Source organism: Dendrobates tinctorius, unplaced genomic scaffold (assembly GCF_039654945.1).
Source record: "Dendrobates tinctorius isolate UK_male_01 unplaced genomic scaffold, ASM3965494v1 ptg000116l, whole genome shotgun sequence".
NCBI lineage: Eukaryota > Metazoa > Chordata > Amphibia > Anura > Dendrobatidae > Dendrobates > Dendrobates tinctorius.
In genome coordinates, this window is record NW_027361784.1 from 21,384,072 (window position 1) to 21,399,111 (window position 15,040).

Sequence of the window (15,040 nt, forward strand, 5' to 3'; positions counted from 1 at the left end):
GAATCTGCGGTATGGCTGGTGATTCTGTTAAGAATGGACCACCGAGGAGAAAAAAAGCAGAACAAGCTAAGTCACAGAAAACCAGGTTGGTAACTATGCAGATTGCAGATCCCTGATCTTACCACAACAACTAGTAGTAGCCGTGGAGCGTGCATACGAGGTTCCTAGACGCCTCGTCACGGCCGGAGGACTAAATAAGCCTAAAGCAAGAAAAGGGAAAACTAACTACCCCAGAGCAGACCCCAAAGGAATAGATAGCCCCCACACATGTGTGGACGGTGAAACAAGATGAAGGCACAAACACAGGCTGGAAAATAGGCTGAGCAAATGACGGGGCCCAAACTAACTAGACAGGAAAGGAAAGACACTGTCTGCAACCTGGAAAAAACCCTACAAAAATCATGTCTAACACTTCTGATAGCAAAATTAACCCTGAAGTCACTAGACTTCTCCCACTATATCAGCACTCTGAAATATTCTGAGACAGAGCAAAAGGAGACCGAACTAGTAAGGGACAAAAAGCCAATTGGCAAAATACTGATAAATAAGAGTGGAAATTCAGCACAGCCCCCAGCAGGGGCTGGCTGAACACATCAAAAAACTGAATAGACCAACAAAAGCAAGTGTGAACATTAGCAGAAAAACTTAGCTTTAGATGACTGGAACAGAGCTGAAAACGAAGAGCTGACAAGCCAGAAGGAATCACCAGCAACTGAATAGGGCGTTGGCTGTCTTAAATCCAATCTGAGACTCCTGAGATCCAATCGTCATCCTCATTCTCAGGTGGCAGATCTCCACCGATCAAATCAGCCTCTCTACCTCCTATTACCACCAGAGGGAGTCTGGAAGGAGAACTCACAACTGGTGAACCAGAGATTGAACTCACAACAGTCGCTACCTCCTAGCGTCCCAGCCACTTTTACCTCCTCAGCCATTTCCTCCCTGTTTATAAGGATTAGATCCAAGGTAGCAGTTCCCCTTGTTTTCTCCCCTACCTTTTGGAAGATAAAGTTGTCAGCAAGAGAGGATAAGAATTTCCTTGACCTGTTAGTTTTGCCTGAGAGAGATTCCCAACAAATGTCTGGATAGTTGAAATCTCCCATGACAACTATGTCATATTTTTTGGAGAACTCGGCCATTTGATGCACAAAGAGTTCATCCATATCTTCAGCTTGCACAGGCGGCCTGTAGTAAATGCCTACAATGGTGTCCTTTCCATTGTTCTGTCCTTGTATTCTTACCCAAACAGTTTCCACAGAACTCCCAGTCTCTGAAGCCTCAATCTCTGTGCAGATATACGCGTTTCTAACATACAATGCGACACCTCCTCCTCGTTTATCAAGTCTGTTTCTTGCAAATAAGTTGTATCCTTCTAGTCTTGTATTCCAATCATGTGCATCGTCCCACCAAGTTTCAGTGATTCCAATGACATATTTCTTTTCCTGTGTTAGTAGTTCCAATTCTCCTTGTTTGTTGCCCATGCTTTGTGCATTAGTATAGAAACATTTTAGTTTGTGATTGGTTTCTCTTTCTCCAATATTTTTATTATTTATATTCTTTTGTTTATGTTCTTCCTTCCCACTTCTAATAGCAGAGTTCTCAATAGCATTTGTCAGGTGTATGGCTTCTTCTGGTCTTTTGCTTCCCTTCCCACATTGTTCTAGTTTAAAGCTCTCCTGATGAGTGTAGCAAGGCGACTTCCAAATACATGTTTTCCAATGCTTTTTAGATTTACAAATTTTTTTTCTCTTTTTTTTTTTTTAAATATCTTTTAAAATATCAGTGACAGAGCCAATTTTGACCTTCCTGACCAGGCCAAATTTTATAATTCTGACCACTGTCACTTTATGAGGTTACAACTCTGGAACGCTTTAACGTATCTCACTGATTCTGAGACTTTTTTCGTGGCATATTGTACTTCATGGCAGCAGTAAAATTTATTTGATATGACTTGCGTTTATTTGTGAAAAAAATGGAAATTTGGCAAATATTTTGAAAATTTCACAATTTTCAAACTTTTAATTCTTATGCCCTTAAATCGGAGAGATATGTCACACAAAATAGTTAATGAATAAAATTTCTCACGTTTACTTTACATCAGCACAATTTTTGAAACATGTTTTTTTTTTTTTGTTACGGAGTTATAAGGTTTCAAAGTTGACCAGCGATTTGTCATTTTTCCAACAAAATTTACAAAACCATTTTATTTAGGGACCGCATCACTTTTGAAGTGACTTTGAGGGGCCTATATGACAGAAAATACCTAAGGCCATGTGCACACGGTGCGGAATCTGATGAGGAATTTTCCGTGCAGATTTTACTAAATCCACAGGTAAAATGACCTGCATTTTACCTGCGGATTTACGGCTTTTTTTTGTGTGGATTTACTGTATTTTTGGTGTGCGGTTTTCCCCTGCGGATTTCTAGAATAGAGCAGGTGGAAAACTGCAGCAAATCCGCACAAAAGAAGTGACATGCTGCATTTTTCAATCTGCAGCAAATCTGCGCGGAAAAATGCGCAGCATGTGCACTGCGGATTTTGATTTACATAGGCTATAATGGTACTGTACATCACATGCAGTTCTGCTGCAGATCCGCAGCGGCAAATCCGCTGCGGATCCGCAGTAGAATCCGCACCGTGTGCACATATCGTAAAAGTGACACCATTCTAAAAACTGCACCCCTCAAGGTGCTCAAAACCACATTCAAGAAGTTTATTTAACCCTTCAGGTACTTCAAGAGAGCTAAAGCAATGTGGAAGGAAAAAATGAACATTTAATTTTTGTCACAAAAAATTTACTTTACACCCAAACTTTTTTTTATTTTCACAAGGGTAACAGGCGAAAATGGACCCCAGAATTTGTTGTGCAGATTCTCCTGAATATGCCGATACTTTGTTTGTAGGGGAAATCTGCTGTTTGGGTGCACGGCAGGGCTCGGAAGTGAAGGAGCGCCCTCTTCACTTTTTGAATGTAAAATTTTCTGGAGTAATTATCGGACGCCATGTCACGTTTGGAGAGCCCCTGATGTGCCTAAACAGTAGAAACCCCACCCCTCACAAATGACCCCATTTTGGAAACCACACCCCTCAAGGGTTTTATCTTGGGTTATAGTGAGCCTTTTGAACCCACAGGTGCGACACAGAATTTGATAACATTAGGTCGTCATGTTGAATATGTTGTCATTAGTGTTGAGCGTAAGTACTCGCTACTCCAGTTCGCATCGGTTGATCGGGTATGCACTGAATATCGTGGGTGCACGACTATCTGTAATACTCCTTGCATACGCAAGTACCCAATGCAAACTCAAGCAGCGAGCACTTGCACTCATCACTAGCTGTCATATCTAGTCATATCATATTATTTTTTTTTACTTTTGAAAAATATATTTTATAATTTTTATCTAATTCTGGGGGTGACAAAGGGGGATGTGATTTACTTTTTTTTTTTTTCTTTTCATCACTGTGATAGGATCTATCACAATGATCAAAAGAAATCAATAGGAAAAATTTCCTATTGTCGCCGGGTACCAGACAGCAGATATGCCTGCCTTTTTATTTATTTATTTATTTTACCGGGAACATGATGCCGGGCGATGGCAGAGGTACCAGAGGGTGTCTGGGGGGCATCATTTCACTCTCCTCTGACATGTATATCATGTCAGGAGAGAAAAAAACAATTTTTTTTTTTTTGTGATTGCTGTGATTTTCTGAATAGCGGTGATTGGGCATCGGAAAATCTGTCCCTGATCATGAGTAGCTGAGACCCCAAAGATATTCTGACTCTTGGGGGCGCTACAGCCTTATTCCCGATAGCCGTTTTAATGATGAAGGAATAAGTAAGTACCCTTAGCGGCCTTTGTTTTAATGCATATCGGCAGCCGCTAAGGAGTTAAAGTGGTTGCACCATTTTAAACTTTATTTCCCTAGCGTCATTTAGATGTGGAATAAAAAAATAAATAAATAAATTGAGTTTTAGTTATCCTGGAAAGTGTATCACTTTGTCTCCGCTGCTGCAATCGTGACCTCACCACAGCCAATCACTAAGCGCATTATCTGCGCTGCTGATGTAGGCTGCACTAGCCGATGAGTCGGGTGATGGGCTGCAGTGTTAACGGCGCTTCGGCCAGTCAGTAAAGACCAATACAGCGGTGGAGTCACAACGCTTTCCCCGCAGAGTGGAGCTCAGTTTGTTTTTTTTAGGCCTAATTGACCTTTTGGACTGAGATCTGTAGAAAGGAGATTTTTAATGATCGCAGTAATACAGTTATTTTGTTTGTATCTTAACACTTGCAAAATAAAAAGCGCTTTTTCTGAAATGTTCTCATTTTTCTTTTTAATAATTTTTTCAACTTTTTTTTTTTTTTTGTCTAGTCCTACCAGGGGACTTTGAATTTTTTTGAGCAGCTCATTATTTCAAAGGAAATCAGTTATGATCGATTACCGAACACCAGGGTGGGTGCCACGAACACTATTTTCCTTTTGTCTTACGGGTGAAATGGTCTAGATCGGAGTCGTCTGTGTTCATGGCTGTTGCGATGGGCTCTTGGCTGTTGCGATGGGCTCTTGGCTGTTGCGATTGGCTCTTGGCTAGTAATTGTCCGTACTATCGGCTAACACTTACTGGGTATTTTGCACTTGGTTCAGTCCATATGTGGGAAGCGGCTGTTCTATGTAGGAATTTTTCACTGATTGTATATATGATAATTGTATATATGATTTTCTTGTTCTAAAGTACTTGCAGAGCAATATCCGGCATAATGCGCACCCCGTGAAATGATCCAGTGTAGTCACTTGTTTCTGAGCCATTCATTGAGAAAGCAAAGGAAAAGAAAATCTTGGCACATGCATGTAACCACACTTTGGAGATCCGTCGGGATACCACACACAGACTGCCGGGTTAATTAGCTATTGAGGCCTCCTTCAGGGAGCTCGCTTGGCTTTACTGCTCAGGTTTCCATCAGTATGAAGGGGATATTGCAGCCACAGTCGCATCATGAAAATTTGGATCTTATTGGAAACTACATGGCAAGAACTGTAGACTTCCTATTTTTTGAAGAATTAATTTTGTCCAGTATGCATTTTTAAAAATTGGCATTACCTATAAAAACACCCAGGTGTAACCAATCCTATGCGTGCCTTTTGAACTCCATTTTACCAACTTCATATAGATTCTATCTACGCAGTACATCCTATAACTTGTCCTCCAGAGTAACAACCTCTGTCACACTTCAGAGCTGTATTCACACTTCTTAAAGTGAAAACTATTGTTTTACCTTTTATTCCATAAATGAATAGTACACGTGAAAATAGGAAACTTTGAAATCTGCTTCTTTCTCCTCCTGGACTTATTCATTCCCAATTCTTGGGTAAAATCTGTATTCAAACACATTGTTACATTACAGATATAATTTCCGCTGATCTTTTTTTTTTTTTTTTTATTTGTTAGAAGGGTTCTCCAACCATAAGGAGGGTATAGTCAGATGGTGTGGCTACCTACATGCTTCCCAAACTACCCCAGTGCGATGACCACTTAGAAAATACCCTAGACTAAAATGTAACTTTTAATAAGTATAATAAAATTTATAACAATAATACAAATATCTCCTACTTAAAAATTGCTGGTACCATACCATTAAGTAATAACTTCATCTCCATGCAAGCACTTCCATGGGGGAAAATAAAGCATTGCACAGCTCCAAATGTGAATATTGGCAAGAGAAGCCGATAGTCAGCACTACTCCGATTTGATTTTATTTTATTTTTTTTACTGCTCCATCCTAAATCTTGATTGCTGGGCTGCCTTTTAATGCACAAACTTAGAGTCCTCAGAGCAAACTGACAATAGATCAGCATCCTGAAAGTCATAAATGCACCTCGCATCTTCTCCTTTTATCCATAAGAATATACACTGCTCAAAAAAATAAAGGGAACACTTAAACAACAGAATATAACTCCAAGTAAATCAGACTTCTGTGAAATGAAACCTTCCATTTAGGAAGCAACACTGATTGACAATCAATTTCACATGCTGTTGTGCAAATGGAATAGACAACAGATGGAAATTATTGGCAATTATCAAGACACCCTCAATAAAGGAGTGGTTCTGCAGGTGGGGACCACAGACCACATCTCAGTACCAATGCTTTCTGGCTGATGTTTTGGTCACTTTTGAATGTTGGTTGTGCTTTCACACTCGTGGTAGCATGAGACAGACTCTACAACCCACACAAGTGGCTCAGATAGTGCAGCTCATCCAGGATGGCACATCAATGCGAGCTGTGGCAAGGTTGGCTGTGTCTGTCAGGGTAGTGTCCAGAGGCTGGAGGCACTGCCAGGAGACAGGCTAGTACACCAGGAGACGTGGAGGGGGTCGTAGGAGGGCAACAACCCAGCAGCAGGACCGCTACCTCAGCCTTTGTGCAAAGAGGATCATAAGGAGCACTACCAGAGCCCTGCAAAATGACCTCTAGCAGGCCACAAATGTGCATGTGTCTGCACAAACGGTTAGAAACCGACTCTATGAGTATGGTCTGAGTGCCCGACATCCACAGCTGGGGGTTGTGCTCACAGCTCAACACCGTGCAGGACGCTTGGCATTTGCCACAGAACACCTGGGGATTGGAGACCCCGTAGAGAGCGATCTGCTGCCTGCAGCATCCTTCAGGATGACCAGTTTGGCAGTGGGTCAGTTTGGGGTGGCATTTCTTTGGAGGGCCCTCCGTGTGCTCGCCAGAGGTAGCCTGACTGCCATTAGGTACCGAGATGAGATCCTCAGACCCCTTGTGAGGCCATACGCTGATGTGGTTGGCCCTGGGTTCCTCCTAATGCAGGACAATGCCAGACCTCATATGGCTGGAGTGTGTCAGCAGTTCCTGCAAGATGAAGGCATTGAAGCTATGGACTGGCCCGCCCGTTCCCCAGACCTGAATCCAATTGAGCACATCTGAGACATCATGTCTCGCTCCATCCACCAACATCACGTTGCAGCACAGACTTTCCAGGAGTTGGCGGATGCTTTAGTCCAGGTCTCGGAAGAGATCCCTCAGGAGACCATCCGCCGCCTCATCAGGAGCATGCCCAGGCGTTGTACAGTAGAGAGGTCATGCAGGCACGTGGAGGCCAAACACAATACTGAGCATCATTTTGACTTGTTTTAAGGACATTACATTCAACTTTAATTTTGTTTGTGACTCCAAATCCAGGCCTCCATTGGTTTATACATTTGGTTTCCATTGATGATTTTTGTGTGATTTTGTTGTCAGCACATTCATCTTTGTACAGAACAAAGTATTCAGTGAGAATATTTCATTCATTCAGATCTACGATGTGTTATTTGAGTGTTCCCTTTATTTTTTTGAGCAGTGTACATACACGCGGATCATGTTGCCCATGGTCCACCAGCAGCACAGCCCCAGGATCTGATCTCCTAAGGACAAACTGTAGGATCTTTAGGACAAAATTTGACCCAAACTTTTTTTTACATAAAAAAGAACCCCCTTCCCCCTAAGAGGCCGTTCTGAAAATTGCCGTTTTCTCAAACACCGAAAACCATACATTTAACGTAAGAAAGGGAAAATCTCATTATCTCCCGTAAGGTGGCTTAATAAGTAGTTACGACACGGAACAGTGAGGACTTTGTAAGAAATCGCTGCCATAAATCTCGTCCGCGTGTCCGTCCTGCACAAGCATATTACTGTGCGTGTCTGCGCTCTCAGGGTCTTTATTGTTATTATATTTTCCAATCGTTTCTTTGCTCTCCGGGAGGTGGAGTAAATCCAGAGACCGCTTGCCAGGCGTACAAGCTGCCAGATGTTAAAACACGGCCTCAGATTATAGCTTTGCATCGATGACTTTCCAGTTTTACCCCCCTTCCCCTGTAAAGCACAGAATACGTTTTTGTTTACCCAGCCTGTTTCCGGGATAAAAGTACAGAAAGTCTGGCTTATGTTCCCTCGGTGATACTCGAAACCCCGCTTATATTTTACTTGGGCAGCTGCAGATTTACCCATATCGAGCAGTTGCGTAAAATAAATGTTAATCCAAATTATATATAAAAAAATGTATTACTTGTCTTTTTGTCGAATTTTTTTTTTTTTTTTTAAAAAAAAGCTGATTGTGCTATAAACTGTGTGCAGAATTATTAGGCAAATGAGTATTTTGATCACGTCATCCTTTTTATACATGTTGTCCTACTCCAAGCTGTATAGGCTTGAAAGCCAAATGCCAATTCTGTAAATCAGGTGATTTGCATCTCTGTAATGAGGAGGGGTGTGGTCTAATGGCATCAACACCCTATATAAGGTTTGCTTAATTATTAGGCAACTTCCTTTCCTTTGGCAAAACGGGTCAGAAGAAAGATTTGACGGACTCTGGAAAGTCAAAAATTGTGAGATGTCTTGCAGAGGGATGCAGCAGTTTTGAAATTGCCAAACTTTTGAAGCGTGATCACCGAACAATCAAGCGTTTCATGGCAAATGTCCAACAGGGTCGCAAGAAGCGTGTTGATAAAAAAAGGCGCAAAATAACTGCCCATGAATTGAGGAAAATCAAGCGTGAAGCTGCCAAGACACCATTTGCCACCAGTTTTGCCATATTTCAGAGCTGCAACGTTACTGGAGTATCAAAAAGCTCAAGGTGTGCCATACTCAGGGACGTGGCCAAGGTAAGGAAGGCTGAAAAACGACCACCTGTGAACAAGAAACATAAGATAAAACGTCAAGACTGGGCCAAGAAATATCTTAAGACTGATTTTCTAAGGTTTTATGGACTGATGAAATGAGAGCGACTCTTGATGGGCCAGATGGATGGACCCGAGTCTGGATCAGTAAAGGGCAGAGAGCTCCACTCCGACTCAGAAGCCAGCAAGGTGGAGGTAGGGTACTGGTATGGGCTGGTATCATCAAAGATGAACTTGTGGGACCTTTTCGGGTTGAGGATGGAGTGAAGCTCAACTCCCAGACCTACTGCCAGTTTCTGGAAGACACCTTCTTCAAGCAAGTGGTACAGGAAGAAGTCGGTATCGTTCAAGAAAAACATGATGATTTTCATGCAGCACAATGCTCCATCACATGCATCCAAATACTCCACAGCGTGGCTGGCCAGTAAAGGTCTAAAAGAAGAAAAAATAATGACATGGCCCCCTTGTTCACCTGATCTGAACCCCACAGAGAACCTGTGGTCCCTCATAAAATGTGAGATCTACAGGGAGGGAAAACAGTACACCTCTCCGAACAGTGTCTGGGAGGCTGTGGTGGCTGCGTAACGCAATGTTGATCGTAAACAGAGCAAGCAACTGACAGAATCTATGGATGGAAGGAAGGTGAGTGTCATCGTAAAGAAAGGTGGCTATATTGGTCCCTGATTTTTTTTTTTTTGAGTTTTTGAATGTCAGAAATGTTTATTTCTAAGTTTTGTGTTGCTCTATTGGTTTACCTGGTGAAAATAAACAAGTGAGATGAGTATATATTTGGTTTTTATTAAGTTGCCTAATAAATCTGCACAGTAATAGTTACCTGAAAAAACAGATATCCTCCTAAGATAGCCAAATTTAAAAAACCCACTCCAACTTCCAAAAATATTAAGCCTTGATATTTATGAGTCTTTTGGGTTGATTGAGAACATAGTTGTTGTTCAATGATAAAAAAAAAAAATCCTCTCAAATACAACTAATAATTCTGCACGCAGTGTATTCACACCCCTTGGCTTTTTAATTTTTGTTATATTACAACCTGTGTTTTAAATATTTTTCCAATCAGATTTGTGTGTGATGCATCAGCACTAAATAGTCTTAAGTTGGAGAAGTGAGAAAAAATAGGCAAAAATTTAGTTTATGTGATCAAATAACTAAAAATTGGCATGTGCATATGTGATGAAGCCTCTGGTCCTATCTGCTTTTTACCAGTATAGTGATGGCAGGAGAAAACAGTCGGGTAGTGTACACTGATTTCAACAGTGAGGAGGGAAAGCACATACAGTCTCAGGGAGGGTAGGGAAAATCCGAATATAGACAAAAAAGGAAAGTCCATGGAGCAGCAATAAGTGCAATTCTACAGCTGCGTTGATGCATGCAAAAATAGGGATAGTTTTCCATTCTAGTGACATTACAGGGTTGTTTGTCCATTTGAGATGGTTTTAAGATCTGTTCACTATGAAGGCTTTACACGCTGAAGGATTCCCTTTACTTCCTATGACAAACCAAGCTTGTTGTGATACAGATGGACAACCACCCTAAAATGGACTACCCCAGGTATTCTAATATAATTTATGTATACACATCCCTATAATTCTTCTGTTGAAAGCAGACGTTTGCCTATTGAATCTCTGGCTGCTCCAGATTCGCCTTTCCACTGCTCCCCAGTTGTCCACAGGGGTGTAGCCGTGACCGCTGCAGTCACTCACTGACCTCAGCGGTCTTGTGCTGCATCACCCCTTTTGTAGACGTGATGTCACCACTACAGACCAGTAAATAAAGCCATGGTGCCTACCTGTCCCCCCATAAGCTGTATTCGCGCTTGCATCCATGGGTTTTGAGCAATATGGGGGCGACTATTTTACTTGACTGAAGAGGGCTTTGGAGCTGGCGGCTGCTCCTTTTATTCCCAGGGTTGATGAGGATCCTAGAGGTCGGACCCCAACCGTCATAAAGTAATACCATATCCTATCGATGGAGGCAACACACGGTTATTTATTTATTTTTTACAGGTACTTCCCATGACTGGCGCCTTCGCTGCGGAGCAGTGGACCTGTATCACATACTGTTCGGCCTTAGCAGACCTTCGTGCTTGCCTTTGCCAGAACTCGGATTAGTCCTTAATCTGAAGGAAAAAAAAGCCGTTCTGAACCCGACCATCATTCCAGAGCCGGTCGCCGCTAACCTGGACCCTTTGCCAAGTGCCAACATGCACGGGCAAGTCACTGGATTTCCCAACAGCGTAAGATTAACAAACTTCTCTGATGTTCTCGCTCCACGTTATATTCCTAGCTGTGAAATAATCCAGCAAATTGGCAGAAATCACTGACAAAAATACAATCTGACACCGCTGAGAAGCTTTTGGCCAAATCCGCTTTTGCATTTGACTTTTCTACGTTTTCAATGACGAAAAGCAGGCAGGTATTGATCAATAGTTGCTACTTAGTAACCTTCACCCTGAAGAATCGTCTACACGATGTTCATCCGTCCAGATGCACGTCCATCTATAAAGGGTTGTCTACTTTACATTACCCCTTCTCGTGAGCCCGTTATGTACTTGTTGTTAGAGCAGGGGCAGCTCTAATTCGTATTCTTCTATCTTACCTGAAGAGTTATTTAGTTTCAGAAAATAAACATTGAGCTTTTAATAAAAAAAAAAGTTCTATAATTTCCCTTATAGTCCAGTAAGTGACACATCACTGGAATCAGGGTCATTTAGCTTTCAGACTCCATAGCAAAAACCTGCTGACAGATTCCATGTGAAGCTGATTCCTCCATTCATTGAAGACCTCAGACCTGCACAGTGTACGCCCAATAATAGAAACATGCTCTATATGTCCGCCATTATTGTAAGTATTTGTATTTTAGGTTGAACTGGATTTTTTTTGTGTGCACATTATTTTCAGGTCCACGCAAGGATGGATTCTCAGTCCTTGACCTTCTGAGCATAATGTGAAAAAAATAGCTGATTTTCAACAGAAAAAAAAGCACTTTAAATGGTGAAAATCAACGCCTCGGGTCAAAATAACACTGCAGATATTTTTTTTCCACATTTTTCTAGATTTTGTGGACTTTTATCCACTTTGCTGGTACTGTAATGCACTGTGGCATTCACCATGTGGGAACAGACCCTGAAAGTGAATTATGATGTATATAAGGTTAAAAGGTATCGTATCGACTGTGACACCTGCAGAGACCTAAAACAAATAGTCCGAAGTCCTCCTTATTCTGTCTTTATTCTGGGTCTCAGTAGGTTTCTCAACGGCCAGACTGCCAGAGATCAGACAGTGATGGCTTATCGAAATTGGAAAAAAATAATGTGCATTGATATCACTGACATCCACATGAGAACTGTTATATCCGGGTCTTATAGCAATACATTTCACTTTCTCTCTTCTTCTTTTTTTTTCTTTTTTTCTTTTAAATTAAAGGACGACTCCAAAGAATCGGTGTCCATTGCAGTGTCTCATTTGCTGGGTATGAAAAGGAAAGCCGATATGCCTCTCGAGTCTGCACTGGAGCCTGGGCAGGTACAGGATGAGGAGGAGGACAGCAGTAAAGTCAAAATGAAAATCAGAGTAAGGAAATGTAGATTCAGTCTCTTAATACCTCGGGAGGTCCTCGTTCTATACACGGAGTGTTATATGTACTCTTATAGAAGCTCGGACCCAGTAGGTAAGGTTCTCACTTTATCACCTGGTTTCCTTGGGCTTCGGTGACCTCTCTAGATGGATCTAACTGGAAAAAGTTAGCTTTCCTAAAAAGTAGGTCTTATGATGGGGTCAGTTCTGCAGGGTGTTTGTCCTCCAGTGCTTTGTTTGCACAGTGCGTGCTACATTAGACATTATCAAAGAACTTGGGGTGAGAAGTAGTGATGAGCGAGTATACTCGTTGCTCGACTTTTCCCGAGCATGCTCGGGTGTCCGCTGAGTATTTTGGCGTGCTTGGAGATTTAGTTTGTGGCTGCTGGACAGCCTGAATACATGTGAGGAATGCCTGTTTGTTAGGGAATCATCACATGTAATCAGGCTGTCTTGCAGTCGCAAGTCATGCAGCTGAGTCGACACAAGCTAAATCTCCGAGCACGCCAAAATACTCAGAGAACACCCGAGCATGCTCGGGAAAACCCGAGCAACGAGTATACTCGCTCATCACTAGTGATAAGTTATCACTGTCTCTTCCTTCTGGCCTGCCCCAATGTACTAGATTCCCTGCAACAACATATGTCAGTTGTCTTCTCCTCCACCGTGGTCAGGCCAGTGCTGTTGTCTTTTGGGGTCTTAATTCATTTTCAGGTATAGAATGTGGGATATAAATAACATTTTGTGTTCCAAGTTCATTCTGGGTGCAATCCTTAGAATAGAAAACCCTTCCCAACTATGGCGATTTTCTGTTTTTGCGCTTTCATTTTCCCTCCTCTTCTTCCAAGAGCTGTCATTTTTTTTTATGTTTTTTCTCCCCATACACGTTGTTGATTGTCATACACGGTTTGATATTGTAAAACAAGATTTTTTTATTTTTTTTATTACGCCATTCATGTAATTCAGTATACTGGAAAAAAAAGTCCCAAGTGCGGTGAAATTATGCAGAACCCTTCCCCACCCCCAATTTTGCAATACATTTTGGGGATTTTGGTTTTTTTGGCGACATAACTGCAGTACAATTACTGAGATAACAAACATGTAGTTTTTTTTTTTTATTTAAGTAAAAAAAAAAAAAAAAAAAAAATGGTTCGCCATGTTGACCAATACATTTGTCATTTTTCCATCAGTGGACCTGTAAGAGCTTATTTTTTTGTTTTGTGTTGGGTTTTTTTGGATGTCGAGATTATGTTTTTGTTGATGCCATTTTGGACTAGATATGATTTAATCCCTTCCTAATCCAATTTTTGCTTTAAGGCTTTAAAGGGAATCTATCAGCAGGTTTTTGCTATGTATAATCTGAAGACCGCATGCTGTTGGGGCTAAAACACAGATTTCAGTGATGCCTTTTATCAAGCGCTGTGGCTTTGTTTGCCAGCAATGATCGTTTTAGTTTTAGAGCCAGGAGCTTATCATTGCTATCACTAGCTGGTCACCTACCTACTAGTCGGACTCCGCCCCCTTCTGTAATAAGCAGCTCACTGTCTATGGACATTGTATATACAGAACCTGGTGTGGGCGTGGTTACCTGGTGTGTAGGCACGGTTATCTTTCTCAGCTCTGCTTCATGCTAAATCTAAATGCTCTGATTGTGTCAGAACCGCTGCACCCAGTAAACTAAGTGATACATAAATGGGTTCAGGGTGTCTTTGCCTACATCATTCTGCACTCAGATGAGGTATCAAAAACCTGCTAACAGATTCCCTTTAAAAAAAAAGACAATTCTGAGTTTTCGATTCTCTTTAAGGCTATGTGCCCACGTAGCGTTTTAAAACGCTCACTAAAAACCGGACTCCTTCCCAGAAATCGCGCAGTTTTTTCCGCGCGATTTCACCGCGATTTTACCGCGATTTTACCGCGATTATGATCGCGATTTTCGCGTGCGATATTCAAGCACTTTCCAAGCGATTTGAAGCATCGCTTGGAAAGTGATTGACAGGTTGGTCACACTCGTCAAACATAGTGTTTGACAAGTGTGACCAGGTTTTTACTATTGAGGCCGCCTATGCGGCATCAATAGTAAAAGATAGAATGTTAAAATGCTAAAAAAAATAAAAAAATCGGGGTATATTTACCTTCCGGCGTCCCGCGCTGCATTCCCGGGCCTCAGCGTTCCCAGTAATGCCTTGCGAGACCTGTGATGAGGTAGTCTCGCGTTGCTATAGCGATCTCGCGAGACCACGTCACCACTGGACCGTGCTGCAAGGCATTACTGGGAACGCTTAGGCCGGGAATGCAGCGCGGGACGCCGGAAGGTAAATATACCCCGATTTTTTATTTTTAATTCTTTTTTTTACAGGGGTATGGTACCCAGGGCCTGGAGGACAGTCTCCTCTCCTCCACACCGTGGGTACCAACCGCACATGAGACGCTTAACTTCCCGCATGGTGGGCATAGCCACATGCGGGAAGTAAGCGATTCTCATGCATTCCTATGGGTGTGGAATCGCGGCAATTCTTTGCGATTCCGCACAAAACAATGAGCATGCTGCGATTTTTTCTGGGATGCGATTCCGCCGCGGAAAAAAGCGCAGCATTAGCACAGCATGTGCGGAATGCCATAGGAATGCATGGGGGGCGTTCTGTACACGATTTTTAAGCGTTTTCGCGCCGAAAATCGCAGCAAAAACGCTTAAAAATCGCTACGTGGGCACATAGCCTTACAGTGTTTAACAATTTGGTTGATTAATTTTATATTTTGATAGACCAG

The 15,040-nt window shown here is 42.0% G+C and overlaps 1 protein-coding gene across 4 annotated transcripts in view; it reads left to right on the plus strand.

Moving 5' to 3' along the window:
- TAF2 (TATA-box binding protein associated factor 2) overlaps positions 1 to 15,040 on the plus strand; it is a 238,472-nt gene that overhangs the window by 211,312 nt on the left and 12,120 nt on the right. For 2 of the 4 annotated variants that reach the window (XM_073590239.1, XM_073590241.1), the window contains exons 23-24: positions 10,703 to 10,932; positions 12,122 to 12,220. In XM_073590239.1, coding sequence (XP_073446340.1) covers positions 10,703 to 10,932; positions 12,122 to 12,220 — 329 coding nt within the window. Of the gene's footprint in view, positions 1 to 10,702; positions 10,933 to 12,121; positions 12,269 to 15,040 lie in introns of all 4 variants that reach the window. The other 2 variants (XM_073590238.1, XM_073590240.1) reach the window with 1 other exon arrangement.